Source organism: Podarcis liolepis (genome assembly GCF_965112155.1).
Source record: "Podarcis liolepis genome assembly, chromosome: 2".
Lineage (NCBI taxonomy): Eukaryota > Metazoa > Chordata > Lepidosauria > Squamata > Lacertidae > Podarcis > Podarcis liolepis.
This window is the reverse complement of record NC_139555.1, coordinates 14,110,939-14,136,926: the sequence shown is the minus strand read 5'-3', so window position 1 is coordinate 14,136,926 and position 25,988 is coordinate 14,110,939. Positions and strand designations below refer to the sequence as shown.

At 42.2% G+C, this 25,988-nt stretch overlaps 1 protein-coding gene across 2 annotated transcripts in view; it reads left to right on the top strand.

Moving 5' to 3' along the window:
* VDR (vitamin D receptor) overlaps nucleotides 1–25,988 on the top strand; it is an 84,804-nt gene that overhangs the window by 23,542 nt on the left and 35,274 nt on the right. For both annotated transcript variants that reach the window (XM_083490262.1, XM_083490263.1), the window contains 2 exons: nucleotides 17,743–17,814; nucleotides 22,223–22,373. In XM_083490262.1, the coding sequence (XP_083346388.1) occupies nucleotides 17,743–17,814; nucleotides 22,223–22,373 (223 nt within the window). The remainder of the gene's footprint in view (nucleotides 1–17,742; nucleotides 17,815–22,222; nucleotides 22,374–25,988) is intronic.

Sequence of the window (25,988 nt, the reverse complement as noted above, 5' to 3'; positions counted from 1 at the left end):
CATGCTCTTGCTGTCAATTCATGGAGCCTTTTCCTCGTTTTACAGGCCTTGGCATCCACTTTCTTGTTACTTTTATTTATAACAGAAGATCTTTCATGTTGTGCCTTGAGCAGGAGGGGGATAAAAGCATTGCATCATTACCTACTTTGGAAATGGCTTTTAAATATGTTTTTAATGACCTGGTTCTATCTGTACCTGTTGGTTTTACTGTGAGTGCTTCCTTTCCCTTCTAACTTGTTTGCCTAGAGATAAGCTATAATGTTTGATGCAGCCATTTGAAACCAATCAAACTTAAATATTCTGCTGCTTTTCTGTCCCAATTGCCTGTGAAGTTTTGCTCCCCAAAGGTTTTGTGACACAGCTGTTCTTTTCCCTCCCAATTGTGTTTGTGTAACAAGACCACATTCTTCATCTGGATTGATTTACCAACAACTTACAACTTCTTGGTTTCACTAGACATGAATTGAGACCAGTGGGAATGACTTGCTTTTCAACTATTTTTGTATTGTCTGCTAAAAGGTAAAAAATGTATTAAGATTTAACCAACCTTGTTAGCTCTACACCATAGCATCACTGCAGCCCAGGGGAGCTATAGGAACAACATGAACATAATAAACATAATAAACTCCTGAACCCTGGATGTCAAAGAAGATGGAAACTCTTTAAATATGAGGGGTAACTGGGAACCAAAGTCTCTGAAATAAGGAATCCATTGAGAACCACCACAGTTTTTGCTGAGAAAAGGAAGTATATTTCAAAGAGAACTAGAACTATTTTTCTTCAGATGGAGTTATCTTCCACAGAATTAGCATGCCTGTTCCTCTTGTTGCATGAAGGCTAGTGGGAAATGTTATCTGAAATAATAACATCTTATATAAGCAATAATAGGCTCTAAAAGTGGAAAAGTACAAGATTCAAGGTTCATTACCTAGCTCTGTAGTAGAAATAAAATCTCCTGCAGATACAAATAGTCTTAGTTTTGTAGCTCCACCATCTTCCTTTCAGCTGTACCTATTTAGCACCGATCTTCTCCCATCTTTGGCTATGCATCATCTTCAGAAAATCATATAGAATGCCTCTATGCATCTTGAGTCTGTCCCATGTACTTAGAACTAAAGTACTTTACTCCAGGGCATGTAGTGGGGTTCGTATATAGGCCGCAGCCCTGTCACATCTCTATTTAGAAATTAAACTCTGTCCACATCTTTCACAGTGTTCTGAGAGTGTGGTTTTTAAATATTTTAATTTTAAAGCTAATACTTAAGGTTGTTGTCATTCTGTAGCTAAATGTTGTACAGACCTCTGTACTTGTTCAGTTTCACCGCTACTGGCATTCCTTGTTACAAAGATCTCTGGGAAGGATCTAAACCAGAGACTTTGAATAAGTGCTTTTCATCAAAAGAAAAAATGCCAGAGTAGATGGGGAAATGGTCTGACTCAGAAGAAGCAGCATCTTGTCCCTGTAGAAAGCTTTAGGTTGAAGAAGGAGGTCCACGGTTATGCGCACTATACTGTAATGGTTTTGAGTAGCAATTGGAGATGGTTGACACCATTTTCAGAACAATCGAAATGTGTGTGGTGGGGTAGATTTGTGAAGGGTGCTGTGAGTGGAGCATCTGTGGACATGTAGTTAGAGGCAGCTGAAAAGGTTCAGGAAAATTGAGAAAACTTGACCACTGGGGTCGCCACAGGTGTGATTAACATGCTCTATATTAATTTGAAAATATATTTCTTACCAAGTATGTTAAAAGTTTGTGTGCATGGGGTAGTTCCAGGATGCAAAGTAGTGGGTGCAAACAAATTATTTAATGCAAATCTCTTATATGCTAGTTGGCAGCTTACAAAATATCTAGGAATCGGTTGAGCCTCTACTTATATTATTGTCTGAATAGATGGCATTGATGACTAGTTCAGAGAAAATATTTTCACACCAATACACCCTCACAATTTGCTTCAAGAGTCTGTTCTGTGATTGCAAAATGTTATTTCACAAGAATTATAGCTGTCATTGAGGCTAAGCATAACTCTCTTAGGCAACAGCTTTGTGGACAATAATATACTATATAGCCAAGCTGAAGAAACTCTCCTAAGAGAAGGCCTAAGAGAATTCTCCTAAGAGAATTTCGTTATTCAAAAGTGCTTATGACCTTCTTGATATTAGCTTGTGTGAATATTCATTGGGTCGCTCCTCCCTCCTTATCCCTTACTTCCTTTGTCAATTATGTCGCAATTGTTTAATTATTTGGTTTAATAGGATGGATCAAAATAGCATTGGTATTGGATAAATTGCCACACCTATTTTTCTGTGTTCACACAGAGGCAAGCATTCTGAATTGTGTGTATGGGTTTTTGTTTGTTTCTTAAACTGTATAAGTTAACATGCCTGGAATAATGGATACAGTGGTGCCTCGCAAGACGAAATTAATCCGTTCCGCGAGTCTCTTCGTCTTGCGGTTTTTTCGTCTTGCAAAGCACGGCTATTAGCGGCTTAGCGGCTATTAACAGCTTAGCGGCTTTAAGAAAAAGGAAACAAACTCGCAAGACATTTCGTCTTGCGAAGCAAGCCCATAGGGAAATTCGTCTTGCGGAACGACTCAAAAAGCGGAAAACTCTTTCGTCTTGCGCGTTTTTCGTCTTGCGAGGTACCACTGTACTAGTTTTCATAAAGGGTAAAGGGAGCCCCTGACCATTAGGTTAAGTCGTGGCTGACTCTGGGGTTGCGGCGCTCATCTTGCTTTATTGGCTGAGGGAGCCAGCGTACAGCTTCCGGGTCATGTGGCCAGCATGACTAAGCCGCTTCTGGCAAACCAGAGCAGCGCACGGAAACGCCGTTTATCTTCCTTCCAGAGTGGTACCTATTTATCTACTTGCACTTTGACGTGCTTTCGAACTGCTAGGTTGGCAGGAGCTGGGACCGAGCAATGGGAGCTCACCCCCTCGCGGGGATTCAAACTGCTGACCTTATATAATAATAATAATAATAATAATAATAATAATAATAATAATAATAATAATAAATTTATTATTTATACCCCACCCATCTGGCTGGGTTTCCCCAGCCACTCTGGGCGGCTTCCAACTGAATATTAAAAACAGTACAGCATCAGACATTAAAAACTTCCCTAAAGAAGGCTGCCTTCAGTTGTCTTTTAAAAGTAAAATAGTTGTTTATTGCTTTGACATCTGCTGGGAAGGCGTTCCACAGGGCAGGCGCCGCTACCGAAAAGGCCCTCTGCCTGGTTCCCTGTAACCTTACTTCTCGCAATGAGGGAACCGCCAGAAGGCCCTCGGCGCTGGATCTCAGTGTCCGGGCTGAACGGTGGGGGTGGAGATGCTCCTTCAGGTATACCTTCTGATCGACAAGTCTTAGGCTCTGTGGTTTAACCCACAGCGCCACCTACGTCCCTACTAGTTTTCATAGGAACATGTGAATTTGCCTTATACTGAGTCTGACCATTGGTCCATCTTAGACCTTGGTGATATATCAATACATTGTCCAAAACCAGTTTGTAGGCCAGATCACGATAACGATTTCATAATTTTTGACCTGGAAATGTATCCCGAATCACGGCTCACTCCACTTGCAGCTGCCAGCACCATGCATTTCATTCCTGGGTGTTGCGTCAGTTTGCGCCCTGCAAGGCCACCCGATGCTTGCTCACATACTGTGTGTGCTCAACAAGAGCTGAGAACCCTGTTTTGTAGCTGCCTGGCTATTGCAGGGACAGAATGGAGGGAGCAGATTACAACTAGGGCTGGGTGATGTATCTCAACTGCTTCTTCTCCATCTTATTTCCTCCTTTCTCCATATTTCACACCTTGTGATATATCAGTATATCACAATATTTAGCTGGTGATGTATCATGATGAAAACCAGATCTCACCCATCCCTAGCATCTAGTTTGATGTTGTCTATACTGAATGGCAGTGGTTATCCAAGATTTCATACAGAGTTCTCTCCCATCCTTACCTGGAGATGCTGGGACTTGAACCTAGGACCCTCTGCATGCAGGGCATATGCTTTGCCACCAAGCTACAGCCCTTCATCTTAGTCTAAGCTTCCATGAAATTCTAAAGGAAGCCTTAGAGCTGAATTAAGTATAGGTACTACTTCTAGCCATGCTACAGTCATGCTGAATAGGGTGAGAGGTTGACGATGTGGACTATGCTTTCTACTATATATAGCTGAATGGTAATCCCACCTGTAGCTGGTATTTGTGGGTCTCTGCCCATCTTGGATTTGTTAAGGAGTGGAGAAGATGTGATTGCAAGTGCCGGCTTTAATTGTGTCCTCTGTTTGCTGTATTAAGCTGGAATACAATACAGTGGTGCTACTTGCCATGGTGGTACAGTTAACAGTATCGTGGTATCAATATGGAAATCATGTTGACTAAGCGAAAAGCTGTGCTTTTGTGGGCAGAGGCAGGAAGCAGTTTCTAGAAATAATGGTTCCAGATAAGAAGTGGAAACCAAATATATTTCTTGCTATTTCTGTGCAACAGTAATTGGAACTCCTTATTACCGCATTTGTACTGGGCTTCTAAAACATTTACATGGGTGACTTACTTTAATGGCTGGAGCCGGTCTTGTTTAATGTCAACATAATGACATGGAAAACACACATTAGTGATAAACAGGTTTTATTCTGAAAATAGATGTGCAAATTTAAATATCTTCCTCCTCAAAAACAAACAAAAGAACCTCAGCTCTTTGGAAGAAAATATATTTGCTATTAGATTTTGAGGGAGAAGGGGCAGTAGCACAACTCTGCTTAGCCTAAAGGAAACCAGTTCTCTCTCTCTCTCTCTCTCTCTCTCTCTCTCTCTCTCTCTCCCCCCCCCCCCACTTCCAAAGCATTAAGAGCGTGTGGAGGGATGGACCTCAGTGTAAAGAACTATGTACTTTACAGTACGACAGAACTTGTCCAGTTCCTGACGTGTGCTGGTGGCTTTCTTGGAACATGCATCCTTTCAGTGCCTAACTCAGGGTATTCTATCACAACTTCTGCATAGCTGTGTACTGGGTTAAGTGCTTGTGTTAGCTGGCTATTGGATAAAAGCCATTAAGAATAAAATACTTCGATAAAGCAGCCTACACTTGGGTGCAATGTTGTCAGGCCTGTTTTATTTTTAAATAAATGGATGCAATCTTAAATGTACATAGCACAGGCCCATAGCAGACACAACACTGGTAAGGAAAGAGACCAGCACAGAGCATTCAGGAGGTCTGAGGTGAAGCATGGTAATGAGGGGAGGGGGATGACATAGAGATTAGGCATAGATGGCCTGAATGAGGAACTTGTGTGCCTGGTTTCTGAGTTTCACCATTTTTTGTGTGCTTTCATACTTTTCTTTGCAGCCACAGGGCCTGGATCTGTCCCCTTTCCCTCTTTGATAAATTGAAAGCTGGCTTTCTATTGCCAAATCTCAAACTTGCATGGTAAATCACAGGTGAAGTGTTAACTCCAGGCTGCTTCCCAGGCTACCAGTTGACTAGGCAAGTGATCATTACAATAAGTTTGTGTGGGTACCTGTGGTCTCAGCCATCCTCCTTCCTTTCTCATTGTGTGAACTGATGCAATCATGGTAGCCTTTCTCAGTGGAAGGAGGTATTTGTTTATGAACATTTTATTTTTTCTGCTTTATATGTGCACTGTGATCACCTACTACTAACTGAATCAGAAATGTAACAACCGGCAAACTTCCTAATCACATTTCTTGAATTAGTAACACTTGCCTATCAGTGTGTACATATCTGTATCATTATCTAGGCTCACAAACTAAAAATAGACTGTTACTTTGCACCATGTATACCTTGGAACTAAAGACAGAATGGAAGGCAGTACTACATGTCTGTGTTTTTAGCAGGACATAGTATTCCCAGTAGCTACGCTGCTTTCTGCACTTGGCAGCTTTACTAAGTTCTTCATTTAATATATAGTTACTACTATGCAGTGTCTCTAGGCCAGCTTCACTACATTCTGTAAGTAGAAAGTCTTTAGTGATGTTACAAACCAACAAAGTAAAATGTAGAGTTGATTTTTCCCCCCCAACGGATGTTAGCAGAAATTTCAGAAATTATTCCATTCACAATATTAAGCCGCCATCTGGAAACATCCTATGTAGATATTGTATATCAAAGTCTTCTACTCTTGTTTACTACCCTGCACAAAGATGCGTACGTGGAAGGCTTCCCTCCCCTCTGCTTAAGCAAGGCTTTTGTGCTCTCTTTTATTGAAAGTGTGTACAAAACCATAACTACAAGACAAAATCCAGGAAAATGCACATTTTTCATCTGAGATATTGATGATGAAAAGTGGAAGCTGTGGCCAGTAATCTTTGGATAGTGTTGTTTTCCCTTGTGCAACACAGCTGTTTTCAGTTAGGAAGCAGAAATACAGATTCTGACTTCCTTTGAGCTGATTCACACATCACTGTTTGGTATAAAAACATGCAGTGGAATGATGCATCCATTTAAATGTTGGGTTTCCCCCCACAATAAATAAAAAACCAGTGATCAGAAAAGGAAGGTGTGTGTTGGCACTCTGCATCGTCTAAAAAAGGGTGAATTAATGTCTGTTCATGACAACAGACTTATGATGAGCAGTGGCAAATACCAGGTCAAAGGTATGTCCAGCAATACATGTTGGACTAGTGATGTACTGAGATATTCATAGAGGTTCTGAAGTCCTGAGGTGGCCCATTTGAGGCAGCCACAGCATAAATGTTGAAGTCCCCCAATACTTCTCTAGCACTACATCTGAAGCTACATCCACCAGCACAGTTAAAGGTAAAGGTACCCCTGCCCGTACGGGCCAGTCTTGACAGACTCTAGGGTTGTGCGCCCATCTCACTCAAGAGGCCGGGGGCCAGCGCTGTCCTCAGACACTTCCGGGTCACGTGGCCAGCGTGACATTGCTGCTCTGGAGAGCCAGAGCCGCACACGGAAACGCCGTTTACCTTCCCGCTAGTAAGCGGTCCCTATTTATCTACTTGCACTTTGACATGCTTTCGAACTGCTAGGTTGGCAGGCGCTGGGACTGAACAACAGGAGCGCACCCCGCCACGGGGATTCGAACCGCGACCTTTCGATCGGCAAGCCCTAGGTGCTGAGGCTTTTACCCACAGCGCCACCCGCGTCCCACCAGCACAGTTAAGGAAGTTGTAATTCAGATGGGTGAATGGTACACTTTAAACATCCCCGTTCTGTCCCTCTGTCCCAACATGACAAAGAAACCCAGAAAATGTGGATTGATCTTCTGGTGAGGGAGATTATTTTTTTTTATGGATGATAGTGACCTTCCCTGCCCTGGCCCTTCTTACCTGGACTGGTGCTATACAGGTGGCCTTATGCTAACCTTGGTTAGCATAGGGCAACCTAGCCCATCGGCCCCCTCATCTGTTATCAGCTTGTGGATAATAGATGTTCTATTCTGGTTCAACCTGGCATTTAGCAGCAGCAGCAAACTAGAGAGTCAGCTAACCAATATCCCCAGATTCTGAGATTAAGTGAAACAAAAGGAGCAAGGACTGATGTTACAAGCCCCACCATACCTTTACCCACCTCCGTACCTCCCCCAGCCTGCTATCAAAAGGATTATAGCCTGATTCCCCTCATCCCCCTGTCCTTGACCCAGGCACATAATTCCCTTAAACCACCTCTGATCACAGTGATAGAACACAGACAAAGTAGACAGACATAACCATCTCAACCAGAAACCCACCCTAACACATGGGGTGTTGCATACTGATTCTGGAAGTGGTGGATCAGGTGTGCGCTCTTCAGAATTTTGGTACATCAGAATCCTCAAGCATACCTAATACAGGTATATAGTGAACATGACTTCTGGGATTTTTGCCTTGGGCAGATAGATAATTACTCAGAGTTTACCAGAAGGCACTAGTTATCTGCTTGACCTTTGGCACGATGCAGGTCATATCTTCTATAATCATTCCAGCATCAAAGGCTTTCAAGAGTGCTGAAGTAAACACCACGGTGGCAGAGTCCACCAGTCCCTTTAAGAGGATTGAGTTGCATGATCCTGGCAGAGTCCCTGTTAAATAGCACCCTGTAATGTAAGTTTTGGATTTATTGGTTGTGCAGTTGAAACTCAGCATTCCACAATGATTTGCAGTTTTAGCTAGCTAGTAAGCAAGAGGTCACAACTGCAGCTGGGGTTGGTTGATGGCAATGATGGAAGAATCCAGTGAATGATGCAACGTCCCTTAAACGAAGGAATATGCATGCTGCGGTTCTGAAAGAGCCACCAACAAGCCGTCCACTTGTAACCTTGGCTGAATAACTCTGGCCTATCATGCAGAGCTGATGTAAGACATACTGAGATATTAATGTGAGGTGATGGGAACACTTAAAAGTGCAGTATAGTTTTGAAGTTAGAGTCATACCTCGGGTTGAAGTAGCTTCAGGTTAAGCATTTTCGGGTTGCACTCCACGGTGACCCAGAAGTAACGGAGTGCTTTACTTCCGGGTTTCGTCGCTCGCGCATGCGCAGATGCTCAAAATGATGTCACGCGCATGCATGGAAGCAGTGAATCGCGACCCGCACACGTGCGGACGCAGGTTACGTTCGCTTCAGAATTCGAACGGGGTTCTGGAACGGATCCCCGTTTGCATCCAGAGGTAACACTGTATATTGTAATTATCCCATTCACGCTACTGAGTGAAATGGCAAGAGCATAAGTCTAAACCTCATGCATTCTTCCTGTGCGGGGCATGGAAAGGTGGGGCTTGGATCAATGGGTCTCTGCAGGTAAGCAGTGCCTGCAAAGCACCTTGCACAGCACTTTTCAAATGCCCAGCAGTCAGCTGATTCTTGCTGCTTGCGAAACCCTGTGCTTGGTGCTTTCCTTTGTTTATTTATTTAAATTTTCATTTGATTTTTTTTGTTGAGCTTGGTGCTTTCCAAGTGCCAAGCCCAGAGCTTTCAAAGCCACTGCCCAAGGATCTTTGCAAGCTTCCTCTGGAAACGGGCATTTGGCGGGGAGTGAGAGGCAATCTTGGAAGCAGATTAAATTAAAAGCCCTTTGAATACAAACCACTTCTCTGTAGAAGGGGAAATGCTCCAGTTTTAGGATTTTTTATATTTTAGTACCTGGGATTCAGTGCCACAAGGCCGGGTGGCATTAGCTTAGATAGCTTGGAGAAGTTAGTATTAGTTGGAATTGCTTTAGATGCCCCTAGTGTAATAGCTGCAACATGAAAACAGTGTGATATTAAGCAAAGAGAAAGCCAACTGGAATAAAGATCCCCAATGTAACAAAATTATTATACAGTGTGTATTTCAAACCTTTCAGTCTTACAAGTCAAACAAAAAATTGCCCTGCCTTGCCTCTGCACATGCACATTCCACCCTAAAATTTATGTAATCCCAAGCACTACAGCATAATAGGAGCCAGTGTGAACCCTGGTGCTAGTATAAAAGTAATATTCAGGATCTTGTAGCTGGAACCTGCTCAGCAAGACACAGTTAAGACTGAATAAACAGTTCCACTTTTTCGTAATGTTAAATTGAATGCCACACAAGCTGACTCTTGGGATTCTCATAAACCTATAATTTGACTGCAATGGACAGCTTGAAACAGTTTGCTCTCAAATTAGGACTGTAAAAGAACTACTTATAGTGACACGGCTTCTGTTGATTTGTTTAACTCTCCCAAACAAGTAGTGCCGCTGTGGTCCTCAACAGTTTTTTGAAATAGGTGTAAAACATTCTTAGCAAACCTGAACCACTTCATATTCCATGTACTCTGGAACAATTATGGGGTCAGTAGTCGTAGTGTTTAATCTCTCTCTCTCTCCCCTAACCCACAGGGTCTGATTTACCCCTGTTAAAGTGAATGAGAAACTGAAATGACCAAATGCCTAAGCTAACTGAGGTCAATTCTATCCTAAGCCACTTCTCAAAATAAAATAGAGAAAATAACATAGCATTTTAATTGTATCATAAATTATATTTCTGTTTGTTTATACCACTTAAAGAGAACTGGAAGAGATTTCTGTCTTTATTGTTTTTTAAAGAAAAGGTACATTCCTGTGTACAAAAATAAATAAATAAATTATAAATCACTGCAGTGGTCTGTTGCACTTCTGTAGTAAATTTAATTAGTGTGCAAAAGGAACAGCAATTTTAAGTATTCTTCATTTTAGTTATTGACTAGAATTATGAAACATACCTTCAAATTGACCACAGAGAGGGGGGTGCACAAAGGAAAAATGGAAAGAAGGACTTCCTCTTCTCAGGGCAATTTCCAACAATGAACATTATCTGTCATTGAATTGTTATGTCCAATTGGTTATTGTTTGTTTTGTTGAACCTGCTCTAGACACTAATGTGCAAAGAAAATACTGGAAGTAGACATTAAATGCTGGTGCATTATCCCATTGTTCCTTTTTAAAGCATGAAAAGCGACTTCTGGAGGGGCAGCTAGGCATAACTCACTTATCCCAGAGCCCAGACTGCATATATTAATGTTGGAGAAAATGTGTTATTTCTTGTGGAAAAATCTGTGATTGCTTTTGTAAACAGCATGTGGTTACATGAGACTCATGAGCACATGAGCTGAGGATCAGTACTCCCTTATTCCTCCCATTGACTGCCACCACCAGCGCCACCCACTTTTAATATATTTTTAGATCTTTGTGTTTCCAAATTTTAAAAGTGCCATTGAGGAAATGCTCTTCATGGCTGTGTTTAGAGCTGCTATGTTTTGCAGCTTTCCCCACAGCTTCCTATAGTGCTGTCTTCCCTCTCCCTCTCTGCTGAAGCAGCATGCAGCTTCATAATATGTTAGGAGAGGCAGCAGGACAGTTACCCCTCTTCAACAAGGCTGAATGTGGAAGCTTGGTATCAAGCCATGGCAGACTGATGGAAGTAGAAGGGTCATAGCTCATTGGCACACCATGTGCCTTGCATGCAAAGGATCACAGGTTCAATCCTTCCTCAGCATCTCAAGCAAGGGGATAGGAATTGTCCCCTGCATGAAAACCTGGAGCCGCTGTCTGTCTGTCTGTCTGTAAAAAACAACAACCACTAAGCTAGATGGGACGCGGGTGGCACTGTGGGTTAAACCACAGATCCTAGGACTTGCCAATCAGAAGGTCAGCGGTTCGAATCCCCGCAACGGGGTGAGCTCCCGTTGCTCAGTCCCTGCTCCTGCCCACTTAGGAGTTCAAAAGCACGTCAAGTGCAAGTAGATAAATAGGTACTGCTCCGTCAGGAAGGTAAACGGCGTTTCCGTGCGCTGCTCTGGTTCGCCAGAAGTGGCTTAGTCATGCCGGCCACATGACCTGGAAGCTATCTGTGGACAAACGCCAGCTCCCTCGGCCAGTAAAGCAAGATGAGCGACGCAACCCCAGAGTCGTCCGCGACTGGACCTAATGGTCAGGGGTCCCTTTACCTTTACTAATGTAGATGGACCAGTTGGCTGCCTCAGTATAAGACAGTTTCTGGTGTTTCTAAATACTGCCAAAAATACTTCAGTGTGACATTAACACTGGGTGCTCAGTACTTCTACAAAAAATGCAGCACAACAAATTAGTATTGGTAATTGTGTGGGGAACATCTCAAGCTGCATAGGCAAATTTACCTGTTGATTTTCAGTGGAGGGAAGAAAGGAAGAATGGGCGAAGGAACGTATCAATGGAGAGTCCGGAGTCCAGAAAGCAATTTACAAATAGTTCATAAGTGGTGTGGCTATAAAACAGCTGTGTCTGGAAAATGTCTTTGAAAAACTGGGTCTGAGTGAAAAATACGGCCGATTACTGAGCTTGCCAAAAGCCCCCTAAAGGAAATCACGTTTTGTAGAAGAGACTGACCACCTGTTGCAGTTGTTTAATATCAAGTTATTTACAGTAATAACAAACTCTCATGGTATTTCAGGAACCTCTCCAGATTAATTCACACTTAGAAACATAAGTGACTTCAAATTGCAAAGGAGGTGTGAAATTCACCATAACCAGTCATCAGTCTTACCTCTTGTCAGTCTCTTTTCATTATAACCTAACAATGGGAAAGGAGCCTCACACTTACTGTAGTAGTAATTCTTTGCTGTACTAGTAATTGTTCACATTTACTGCACTAGTTTGCTGTTTCATTGCAGCCCAGTTGTCACACTGAAAGCTGTTTAATAAGCCTTTCACATGACAGCTGTGTTTAAAAGGTTAATAAGCTTCACAGTACAGGAAAAATTCAGAAGTCGCGGGAAAGTGATATAAGTTTGTGTCTATTCTTCTTCTTGTTGTTGGTGTTTTTTTTACTGAGACTGAAATTTGAGAAAAGCTAATAACCTGAAGGAAGGTCCTGAATACTTTGGAACCAGGTTATTGGAAGGAATACCCTCTCCCACTTGAACCTGCCTGTGCTGTACGTGTCATCAGGGACCTTGTTTCATTTCTCATTGACTTCAGAGGCTCATCTGATGGGAATGTGGGATAGACATTTTAAATTGTGGAGTCCATATTGTGTCACTTCCTCCCCTGGGAGGCCTGATAGACTCCTTTCTAAATGCCTTTTTGATGAGGTGTAAAAGAGAAAGGCCAGGCCTAAATGAATCACAGCAATTAATAAAAAGCGGACCAAAGCAAGAAATGTTTTTGAAGTATTTTTCTTAAAAATTGCCAGGGATGGGCAACATGTATGTCTTGGGGTGTGGAGCCACCACCCAAAGAACCCTGTTTCTGTTACCTTTCAACCTAATATATATAAGCAGGGCTTCAGTAGCTGATTCTAAGGCATGAGCAGGCTCATTCAGGTGGTCCTTCAGATAACATGGTCCCTAACCATGTAGAGTTTTAAGGGTCAAAACCAATGCTATAATTCAGGCCCAGAAACAAAGCAAAGGGGACTTTGTATGGCTTTTAAAAAGAAAAAAGGATTCCAATTAAGGACCAAAAGAACCAGGCCTTTCCAATGAGTAAAATATTTGTTTCCTGACTAGCTGATAATTTTTGCAGGATTGCTATGTCAAATACATATTTATTTAGTCATCAAAAGGGAAATGAATTGTGGATGCTACAATGAAAGGGGACAATTAAATCCTATGCAGCCATAGTAGGTGCCTGTTTGGGAAACCATATAAAAGCTGTATTAGTCATGGCTTAGTGACGTTGTCATAATTGTGTGCTGGGAAAATCCATATGCCTTTTGGTCTTTAGCATTAATATATGTATCATAGTGAAGTATCATGCCATCCTGATTGCAATCCTTATAATTAGCCCATGGTATCTATCTAAGTTGCATCTAGACAGAAATTGTATTAATTACTGGCTGAGACTATCCCTCCTCCTGCATGGCCTTGCTCCCTTAACTATTGTGCAATGATAAACATAACAACAACTCTAGGCTTCACCCCACAGATCCTATGTAACATGGGGTATGAAGAAGCAAAAACACACACCATCCAACAGTATGTGGAACATACCAAACTCCAAGCAGATCTTGCCAGGTCCCTGGAAATTTGAATCAGTGAAAATAGAAGACACCTCATCTCCCAAATGCCATCATAGCTGTCGACTTTTCCCTTTTCTTGCGAGGAATCCTATTCAGAAAAAGGGAAACATTGAAACTATGGATGCCATATATAACCAACCTTGAAATTCCAAAACAGTGAAGGGCTTTCACTGCTGCCAGGCCATCCCTTTAGCCATCCAGGAAGGTCACTTTCGGAAGACACCTAATGCCCATGTGGCTCTGGGCAACTGGAAACAACAGAACATGTCTTTTTTCACTGCCAATACTATACAGATACAGGGTATCTCGGGATGCGAACGGGATCCATTCCGGAACCCCATTCACATCCTGAACAGAACGTAAGATGCGACAGCGTGTCTGCGCATGCGTGGGTCACGTTTTGTCGCTTCCGCGCATGCACATGACGTCATTTTGACCATCTGCGCATGCATGAGCAGCAAAACCCGGAAGTAACGAGCTCCGTTACTTCTGGGTTGCCACGGAGTGTAACCCGAAAATACTTATCTTGAAGCATATTTATCCCGAGGTATGAATGTATATGGAAGGGATGCGGGTGGCGCTGTGGGTAAAACCTCAGTGCCTATCTCCTGTCTTTCGGTCCCAGCTCCTGCCCACCTAGCAGTTCGAAAGCACCCTTAAGTGCAAGTAGATAAATAGGTACCGCTTTATAGTGGGAAGGTAAACGGCGTTTCCGTGTGCTGCGCTGGTGCTGGCTCGCCAGAGCAGCTTTGTCATGCTGGCCATGTGACCCGGAAGTGTCTCCGGACAGCGCTGGCCCCCGGCCTCTTAAGTGAGATGGGCGCGCAACCCCAGAGTCGGTCACGACTGGCCCGTACGGGCAGGGGTACCTTTACCTTTACCTTATGAATGTTTATGAGCTAGGTTCATCTTGCCTATACATAAATTCCCAGGTTACACAGAACAACTTTATACCTCCCTGCTACTTCAAGAGAAAAACCCAGATGTTACATACTCAGTTGCTAGATTCTGCGCTACAATGATGGATTTTCGTCGAAGGATGGTTTGTGCCACAAACTAGGCCCCAAATGCAAGGCCTGGGCCCTTCACTCTCCCTCCCTTATAGTCGCTTTTAACTGTTTATTCGTATGTTTTATCTTATGCTGGTCTATGACTGAAATAAAGTATACTACTGGGGCCAGGAAAGTTGCTGTCTTGACTTCCTGCTAACTTGGAATGCAGAAAGGTGATTCTTGGATGCAGAGTAGATTTCTTGAGTGTTACAGAAACCTATTAGCAGTGTGTGTGTGTGTCTTGGCATGCAGCTAACCCATTGCCAGTTGTTTGCTGCAAGTGTATGTATTATTCCACTCCCATCACTCCTTTAAAGATTTTCATGGAAGATGCTCCTATGTTACCTAGGGTGGAGTTTTGGAGGTGGCCCATGAGCTTCTCCAGTTTTAATGCAAGGATTATAAACTATTTAAAATGCTTGTTCATAAGATATTTCAGTAAGAGACTTGAACCCACAACCCTAAGACTTAGAGTCTTACGCTCTAGCAGATTCACCTATTACAGGAGAAGAAGCAGCAGGCCCTGTAGTAAAATCATTTGAAGGCTTTGTAGATAGCTTTGACCTTGGTCCTGAAAACCTTCCTGTTATCTCTAATGCAATCTGTTTTGACCATGATAGAGAACAAAATTTTACCAGGACCAATATGGCCCAAGGGAAGGGTAAGTGACCTGGAGGTGCTAGAACCAGAACCAGAACTACTTATTAAAGAAGTTGATTAATTGTGCCCTTCCTGGAAGAAGAGAATAGTTGTGTTGTGAGAGTTGGGCCTTTAAAAAAAAAAACCTCCTTAAGTCAAAGCAACATGAATAAGGTGGTTTACAAAGAGTGTCTTCTGATGTTATCTGAAGTACATTTCTACTACATAAGTTCCCCTTCTGTTACTTTAAAGCATTGCCAGTCAAATGCAGAAGTCAACTGTGGTCCAATTGATGGCATTTTGGGGAATGTCTGATTGTTCAGGGAATGTCTGATTACTGGACTCACCACAAGTGAGGCCCTGCTTCCTGAAATTGTTAAGGACAGCGTACTAGTGATCTGAAAGGCTCCTGCTTTAATGTAGTTCATATCAGCAACAATTAATCAATGTTTCTGTGGTGCTCTACGTTGACCCAGCTCCTGGGTAGTGTGTTGGCCCTAGAATGGCAGGGCTGGAAGCTGAGAACTTAGGCCAATAACTTTGGTTTTCTTGCACCCAGTGAACCAGCTCAAAGTCTGTTAATGGATGCCAGACTTTGCAAGTGCTAGCTTCAAAAGCAAATTTAAATATATCTGGTGGTGGTTGAGGAAACATTGTGCTCTGTGGGACCTGAATGTTACACCCTGTGTATTTAAACATTACTTGGTATCATATTGCCCAGTAACTGAGAGAAAGTGTTCCTTAATTCCAAAATGAGATAGGGCTTTGGTTTTGTGGAGCTGAAAGAGCTCAACAATTGAGAACAGATGCCCCAATTCCTGACGGAGGCAGTTTGTTTTGCAGTGTGTCTTTTGCAGAAAGATAGTTTCCATACATTTAATCATATCTTTCAGAAAAAAGATATTTTTTTTCCTGTTCAGATTTACAACATTTATTTGGTGTGACCTTTGTGCTATGCTTAAAAAGTAATAATTCAATGTTTGTCCTAGGTCAGAGGTATGATGGATCCAACTGAAATATGCTTAGATTAGTAGTAGCCATCTTGCCTGTCTTTTATCAGGCTTCTTGGTTGTCTGTCGACACAAACTGATAGCATGGTCAGGAGGGATTAAAGTGAGTTAAATTGATATATAGTAGTATGTATATTGTACTGAAAAACAGAGCAGAGTTCTAGAATCTAGATGAAGAATAAGCAGGTGCTTTTTAATGCCGTTGAAAGATGGTGCTCTCCATTGACTTACCTGCAAAACAAAAAAGGGGAGAGATGGTCAGTACACAATGCATTAATTCCTTTGTTATAATACTTGTTTGAATTTTGTGCTGTTTTTGGAAAGTATTATCATCAAGATGCAGGTAGAAGACTGAAGACTACTTTGTCTTATCAGTGGGTTGCAATAAAGATTTTAACTAAAATTTGCAAAAACATGGGTCTGAAAAGGTCTTCAGATTCCTAGATGCCAGTGTTTTAAATATTTGGGATGAACTTGGTGAAATGAGTCTTGTGTGTATGTGTATACGCAATATGCATACACACAAGCACATGCATGCACACCACATATGTACAGCACACACACAAAACAGCTACAGGATGTTGCCTGAACATTGTCAAAACCTGCTAGCGTACTACCTTGCTGTAGCTTGGCAGCCATGGATATTATGAGAAACCTAAGTCAAATTCAGAGCAGGCTAAGGTAGTAGCATGGGTGACATACCACACATTTTCTACATTGCCTACAAATCTTGATTACCGTATTTTTTGCACCATAACACTCACTTTTTTCCTCTTAAAAAGTAAGGGGAAATGTCTGTGCGTGTTATGGAGGGAATGCCTATGGGTGGCATGCCTACGGATTTTCCTCCTCTAAAAACTACGTGCGTGTTATGGTCGGGTGCGTGTTATAGAGCGAAAAATACGGTAATTAGCAGTTGGGATTCTTTAGTTGTGGTCCTTGCATTGCAGGGAATTGCACTAGATGACCAGTGGGGTTCCTTCCAACTCTACAATTTTATGATTCTGTGGTTATGTAAGGTAAAATCGGGAAAACCCCTTAAATGCCAGCCTTTACAGAGGCGTGCTGTACTGTTTCCTTATCATTACAAAAATCCTATTTTAAAATACTTATCAGATGAATAGTGAATCTGAGAGATGCTTCAATTCATTGGCATTAGTTTTCTTTTTAGCTGTTAAGTAGCAGTGATCTGAAATGGGAAAGTCTTCCTTCCCTCACCCCCATAGCAAAGCCCCCCCCCCATGTGTAAATGCAGTTTCTTATTGAAAATTCTTCTAAATTATGTGGTATGCTGCTGGGAATAATGTACCATGTGGTTAGCATTATCTCTATGCTGATACAAGTTCCTGAGAAGCTGTACTGAAATGACACCTTCTGTTTAATGAATCCCATTCGGGTGTGGTGGATTGTTTGCAGAGTGCCACGCCTCACTTTTTAATGTATGTTGCTTACGTCAATAGATGAGAGTTAAAAGCTAGAGTAAATTTCCAAACTCAAAGCAGAGTGTGAGATTACCAAACTGTCTTGACAGCCGTTGGATATTAAATCAAACTTAAATATTTTTGGGTTGCAGGTGGCTCAATGTCGCAGTTTCAGAACTCGTGGGAATTATACCAGCAGAGTATACAAAATGACCTGGATATTGGTAAAGTATATCACTCCTTTTCAAACTATTTATTCGATTTTATTAAGTTTGTCTCTTTCCCTCGGTCAGCGAAGGGAGAATTGTGTGTTATTAAAATTATGTCATCTTGGCTTTTAAAAAAAACTGAAGAAAACAAAATAAAAAATAATGTGCTCCTTGAGGCTTGTCTGAACTATCCACTTCTCACATGCATTTTGTCTTGTTTCGCTGCAGATTATGTTGGGTTGGTATCTGATTAAAAAGTAGTGGCATTTCAAATGGGACTAGCTATTTGTTGAAGTAGAAGTGTGCAAGCTTTCAAGTTACATTAATGCTTTTCTAGCAAAGAGACTGACCTAAGGATCAGCATGTCTTCAGTCTTGCCTCTGCTACGAATTCAGGCCACATCCACACCATACATTTAAAGTCCCAAATGATTTCCTCCTAAGAATTATCGGAACTATAGTTTGTTAAGGGTGCTGGGAATTGTAGCTCTCTGAGCGGTCAACTACAGATCCCAGGATTCTTTGGGGAAAGCAGTGCACTTTAAATGGTGTGGTGACCTCTATCTTCTATGAACTGACATCCCTTTCTCTCTTTCTCTGTCTCTCTTTTGGCACTGGCCCTTCATCTGCAAAATGCAGACAACAACTTTGACATGCCTTAATATTTGTTTTGTTATAATCCTAACTGCAGCACTGTAATCAGAATGCTTTGAATACCCTCTGACGTGCTATATAAAAAGTAAACGTTCTTAACATGTGTATCCTTGTTAGGAAGACTGGGGAATCTTGAAGAAGTTACCCATTCCCCACCTTGCTATTCTGCAGAATATCTGTGGAGGATGGGGGGGCGGTAATTAAAGTTTATCTTAGTTTGGGGGGCAGCTGAGGTGACAGGTTTGGGGATGGGGGAATTGAATTTTGTCCTGATTTATTACATTATGGTTGCTGTTGGGATGGGTTTGGCTACAAATCTAAATACATAGTGTAGTGTTGGTTTCTTATGCAAGTATTTAGTCACATCTCAAACAGGCACATATGAACACCTATCAGTGAGTAGAGTATTCAAAGTTATTGTTCAGACTCCAAAATCAAGTTACCTATTTGATCATTTAAATAACTGGAAATTTGCAGCTGATCAGTTTACAGTGTGTGCTGAAAAACTTACAAATTGGGCTGCTGCCCGTTTGAAATGATTAATTGTCTATATTGGTAACCAGCTTTGCTCTTTCTAGTAGAGCATGAATTCACCTTTCATCTTCCAGATGTATTTCTACACTAGCAATTTACCGGTTCAGTAAGACACCAAATGGATATGCTCCTTTTGTAGATTTTGTTGGCTCCTTTTGCATATGCTGCCGATATTTAATCAACCCTTAATCAACCCTGAGGAGATAAAACAAAAATATGAGATATTAGCAAAAGCTAATAACAATTTGGAATATTAATCTGCCATCCTGGGTTATATGACTGGCATGGCTTCCACAAGGAACCTATTGCAGTACACCAGAAAAGCCATTTAACATTCTGAGGTGATATTTGAGCTGTTTTATAGCCTTTGTTGGGACACGGGTGGTGCTGTGGGTTAAACCACAAAGCCTAGGGCTTGCCGATCAGAAGGTCGGCGGTTTGAATCCATGCGACAGCGTAAGCTCCCGTTGCTTGGTCCTTGCTCCTGCCAACCTAGCAGTTCGAAAGGACGTCAAGTGCAAGTAGATAAATAGGTACCGCTGTGGCGGGAAGGTAAACGGCATTTCCATGCGCTGCTCTGGTTCACCAGAAGCGGCTTAGTCATGCTGGCCACATGACCCGGAAGCTGTATGCCGGCTCCCTTGGCCAATAAACCGAGATGAGCGCCGCAACTCCAAAGTCGGTCACGGCTGGACCTAATGGTCAAGGGTCCCTTTACCTTTACCTTTATAGCCTTTGTTGGGCTAGTTTCAGTTATCTGAATGAAAAAATATATAGCCAGCTCAAAGAGCTGTGCCCCTTTAAGGCTTTAATATCTCATGTTCCATTTACTAAGTAAAATGACTGTAGCAGTCTGTTTTGTTTCTACCCAGCTAACAAAGCACTATCTGACAATCCCATTTTGGTTGCAAAATATAATTGTTTCTCTGTCAGTAGTGAAAGCAAACAAGTGATAAATATCATGTTTTAGAAAGTCCCCCTCTTAGCCACCAGCACGGTAACTAAGCAACACTCCTTCCTGCTATCTGAGCATTGTTAAATTTATGAAAGAGGAAAGATAACTTTATTGAATGTTAACGTGCTGTTTCAGATATTAAGTCTAAGTTTTAAATGGAAATAGTGACATTCAAAGGTCAACAGCCCATCATTGATTAGTACAAACTTAGACATGCAGTTAACATAGTAACTAATAAGTGCACTTCCTATTTGGGCAGACTGTCAATGTTTGCCTTACTTGCCAGGGAGTCAGGTTAGGTCTGTAGTCAAGAATAAATCTGAATTTCCATTTAAAGTGGAAAAGGGAACTGTTGATTCAGTAAGTTCATCCATTTCTTCTTCTTTTAAATACAGTTTTAAATTACTCTTAGCCAGACCCAATCAGCAGAAAACTGAATGTAATAAAGGAAGAATAATAGGCTTAAAAGTAAGAATGTGAAGCCCCTGAAATGCATGTCATGGTATAAAGGGTTGTTGCAACTAGATTCTTCTTTCTCAGACTACATGTGATGGTAGCAAACCCACTTGTTTAAAACTGGGTCTGCCCCAACCATGTACAAAGTGGGAGGTGGAAAACCATTTTTAGACCAAATGAAATTCACTGAAACCTCAGGGCTTATCTCCTCACAGTCAGAGTCTGTCACCCAGGTGTTTTTCTCCATAGTACCGGAACTGAAAAGCACAAAGGAAGAGTTTAGCTCTTCTCGCTGGCTCTTAACATTCAGAATCCTCCATATATTTTATGTGTGATTGGGGCAGATCTGTGTCTGATTAAACAATTCTGCCAGGGTCACATCATCATTGGAATTCCATCCTTGCATATAGGCACATTTTACCAGCTGAGCATGCCATCCACAAGAGCCTGCTGGGTCAGGCCAATGCCTATCTAGTCCAACACCCTTTTCTCACAGCCACCAACCATATGCTTGTGGGAAGCCTGCAAGCACATCCTCTGCTCTCGCAAAAGCAAAAAATTTTAATTATACCTGCTGACAGTGACTGTGTCAGATAATGCTATAAAAATTAGTTTCTCTGCATAAAACATATCTGACTAAGCATACATTACCTTGTAAACATAAAACAACATTAGAAAGTAAATAGGAAATTTAAATTACAAGTTTCATCAAGCCCTGATTCATGCTTAGACATCAGCTGCCAACTTGCTCCTTGACCTCTGGTGTAGCCCTCACATTTCTCATATGAATACACCCTGCCTGCTGCCTCTGTGACTCTGTTTCACATACCTCTCTAAAGTCTGAGCATGGCAGGGTCACTGTGGAACTTGCATAGTCTCGTCAATGAACTTCTTTACTTCTACTGTAGTAAGTTTACATGTCAAAGGAGGTTCATCTACCCTGTCAGACCAGTCCATCAGCTCCACCAGGGACAAACCACTGGGGTTGATGGAAGCTGTCTTCCTCAGACGTCATCATCTCTGCCCATAAAGTCGATGATCTTTTAGACACCAGCTCTCCTCTCTTCACTGTCATCTGATGATAAGAGTGTCGGGATTATCATTTCGCTGAATGCATACCATGCTGGGTGCAGGATGGTTGGCAAAGCAGCATCCTTGTTTTGCAGCCTTCTTTGGCAGCCTAATTCACCACAGCTGAAACAAGGTGTGATGTGAGCCTTCCACCCAAGCGTGTTTTACTTTGATGTTCAATCCCCCCAAAATCCTGGATTTTGCTGCAACCTGTGTTATATTACCACGGAGTGGTCTATGTGAAGATGAGAAAATGAAACCATCTTAGCTGTTGATTGTTCTGGAAGGGATGTTTATCAATGACATGTATATCATGATAAAAAAATTCCTTCCAGTAGCACCTTAAAGACCAACTAAGTTAGTTCTTGGTATGAGCTTTCGTGTGCATGCACACTTCTTCAGATACACACTTCTTCAGATGTGTATCTGAAGAAGTGTGCATGCACACTTCTTAGCTCATACCAAGAACTAACTTAGTTGGTCTTTAAGGTGCTACTGGAAGGAATTTTTTTATTTTGACTATGGCAGACCAACACGGCTACCTATCTGTAAATGTATATCATGAATTAAGTATTTTGCTATAGTCCAATTGAGTATTTGTAAGCAGATCAGAAAATGGAGTGGGGATTCTTACTAGCTTCTGCAGAGTCTTTGCTACATAGATTATGATATTTGATTATGATTACCACGTAGATTATAGCTGAAAAGACTGTTGTATTGAGGTTTATAAACTCTGCACTTTTCTCTGCCACAGAAATGGAGACGATGGCACCTTGCTCAGCATTTCCGGATCCAGCCAGTGACTTTGACAGGAACATTCCACGTATCTGTGGTGTTTGTGGAGACAAAGCTACTGGCTTTCATTTTAATGCTATGACCTGCGAAGGCTGCAAAGGATTTTTTAGGTATGTGACTCCTGGCATTTGACGCAAAATATTCATAAGAGATTTTGACCTCTGCCCTCAAGAAAACCCAGCTTTACTTGGGCCAGCAGTTTACTTTGAGCACAAAAGCAGATCAGCAAAAGAGGTTTCCTCTACGGTCAAACCTCAGATCCTGAATGCTGAAAACCCAGAAGTAAATGCTCCAGTTTTCGAAAGTTTTTTGGAAGCCAAATGTCTGACGCAGCTTCCGCTTGAGTGCAGGAAGCTCCTGCAACCAATTGGAAGCCACGCCTCGGTTGTCGAACATTTCAGAAGCCTCTAGCCCCACCCACCACTGACATGTCCTTGGACGGTTGCTCAGGAGGAAGTGGGGCCCTCTTGCTGCAAAGATTTCCCAACCCCTGCTCTAAACCACTGTCTCTGTCTATACAGACTTTAGATGTAATTAATAACTTGACTTTGGAGAAACGACATGGTGTTTATTATATTTAAATGAGAGTTTACCTTATTACAATTTTACTTTAAAACATTTTGGAATTTCACTGTGTGGGAATTCCCCTGCTGCTTGAGAATGGCTCCTTTTTCAAACCCAGGATAAGAACTTTGATCATCCCTTACTTAAGCAGCAGTTTGGATTCCAGCTCTTGCTTAGGGCATACAGAAATTTGCTGTTCTTCTGGTTCATGGGACTGCGCCTACCCATGCACCACCTGAGTTTCGCTACCCCTGCTATATGGACAAGCAGGGTGTTTTTGAATACTGAGCACAATACTGGCATAGAGAAAACCGGAGGGCAGCTGTCTCCCACTTTCCTCTTAAATTACATTAAGAAGGAGCCAGTATTCCATCTGCAGTAGCCCAAACAGTTCCAAGAACTATCAGCAGTTTAGCATATCTCATAGATGAAGTGTCCATCTTTCATACAGCAAATTACTGTAATGATGACTTAGGACGTTTTCCTGGGAACTCTTGGTTAAAAGCAGATGACTAATAACAGAAGTAATTAACAGCTACTATGTGACTAATTAGAGGAAAACTCACATGTACTAAATGCTGTAGTGGGACAGTAACACAGGTATAGGATTTGTGTGGGCATAAGGTAAACTTCAGGTCCGCAAGGACCATATCTTCCCAACATAACTCCCTTATTTCAGCATCTCTATAGTAAGCTAGACACATCCACTCTTGCTAGATTGTTGGAGATGGGATGTTTTGCATACCATCCGCCTTGCAGCCAGTTTTCCAGTTGGGCTAAAGTGCACCCTGGCTAACTAGAACAACAAGATTTTCTTCAATTACTGTTGCTTAAAAGAGCAGCTCATCTTTCACAGGTATATTTCCACATACAAGGTTAGTGCCTTCAGCTAATCAGTCATGCGCTGTGTGGCCTGGACAAGATAAACGTCAGCGCATGCCATTTGTCAACTTTGAAGGACACATGCATGGAACATCTATTCCAAGGATCACTGTTAAGAAACCTTAGAAGGTAATGAGTGGGGCCTGGTAAGCCGTGTACCACACTCCCAGTGAAATGTTGAGAAAATCTGAATCATTTTCAATATTTGTCAGAAAATCTCATGCTCATATATCTGGCCAAGGAGGATTTTCTCCTTTCATGGAAACTAGGTTTATATGACAATACTATCCACATTTCTGATATCTGAGGGATGCCTTTTTTGGATTAAAATTTGAGGCACCCCTCTCTTAAACCCCAAAAGGTTGGAAGAAGGCAGACCCGGAGCAAAGACTCTGAAAGAGATACTGTGGAAGTTTTCCTCTGATGGCAGGCCATTTTGCATTGAGTGCAACTGGACAATTCATTCTCTACCAATGCAGTCAAGCAGGAGAATGATCTGCCTTCGGAGGAGGCTGTTTAGAAGGAGCTAGGATGGGAAATTCACAGCACAATGATGTCACGCCATGCATTGTGTTATGCTCGATGTTACGAGGAAGAGAGCAGAAAGAGACATGGAGCAGCTGCTGCTCCGTATCTCTTGGAACATCTAGTTCTGGCCCATTAAATGTGGCACAATAGTTGAGGTAAGTTGCCAAGGAAGCTGGAGTTTCCATGACTTCAGACCAGCAGCGCTTGATCTTTTTCTGAAAACGTGCTGAAGGCAAATGCCAGTTGCGCTGCTTGACATAGTGGTGGCTGCAGGGACGCCAATGGCATGAATGATGCGCGGGGGTAAGCCTGAAAATCCCTGCAGCATTATCTGACCTTGGAGGTGAATGGAAAAGGTCACATAGGGGAAACTTGCACTAGGCTATTTTGTTTCAAAGCAACGATAATGACATCTTGAGACCAAACCAGGATGTTAGAAATGAGATGTCTGTCGCATAACTACTTCCCCCTCTGGACATTTTCCTCTCCTGAGCATGATTCAAAGAGTTTGCCGAACGCCTTGCCTTTCACCCTTTCTGTGAAGGCCTTCATAAAGAAATGCGCATGTCTCGTTAGGGAACACTTGAGTAACTGCATTTTAAACCTGAAACAACAAAGTTCTCAATTGCTTCACAAACACTGACTGATCAAAATAGAATATAGTCCACTTGGTCCTTCATGGCAAATCCCTCGATATGTTTTGCAAAACTAAAGTTGGGGAAGCCATTTGGTATTGGCCTTTCAGTGGTTTCTCTTCTATTGGGAAATATAATCTTCAGGCACTTTAGAGCGCATTGCCTTCCCGGTGTCCTCTGACACCTCTTGAAGTTTGTTCATATTGGATTGGTTGTTGGGTCTGATATCTATGATAAAAATTTAAATACTGATAAGAATTGTAGAAACTAGACTAGATAATTAATACCTTTGCAATGTACTGAATATGAAATACTGGTTGTCTTTTCTTCATTCTATATGTAGCATTGCTGATTTGTCTATTCATATCAGTCGGGTTGTGTGTGTGTTTCTTTACGGGGTCCTGGGACATTTCCCGATGGGCTGTTGGTCCACAGAAAAATTTATGGTTGTCTTGCACTATGTGGTGTAATTATCTTATGCAGGATAACAACCAAATGTTGACAATGTCATATAACCACCCTGCTAACATATAACCATGCTGCTATGAGTGCTCGGTAGGCCAGTCTGGAAGCTCCCTTCCTCAATTTAATTTTCTCAGGAGTTCTTGATGTAAGGTTGCTTGGTAAAAATGTAATGAGAGAGGTGTAGCATTGAGGGAAGTTTCTCTTTTTCTCCTGAACCTAAATAAGAGTGAGGACTTTCCTTCACACTGTGCTAACTCTCAAGGCATGTGCAGTTGGTGTCTTGGTGCAGTCAGCAAGCCCGCAGTTCCTGCCAGTGAAGAAGCGGGAGAAGAGTCAGGTCTCTTGCTTGCCCGGACGGAAGCAGGCGCACCTCTTCTGCCCAGCCTTGCACTTGCAGGGCTTCTCCAGCTGAATGTTGCACAACAAGTGGCACCTGAAGGTGGTGCTGCCTGTCTTCTGGGTGTGCAAGAAGACAATCAGCTTGTTGGCAGTGATGTGGAAGTTCACATGGTGCAGCAGGTCGGCTTCTAAGAAGTTCAGATGTGGCATGAAGCGCTGTGAGCTGTTGTCCTCTGCCTGGTAAGGGTCTCTTCCCAAGCCGGCTTGGCACACCAGCAGGGTGGACAGGGCAACCTCAGCCAGGCATTGCTG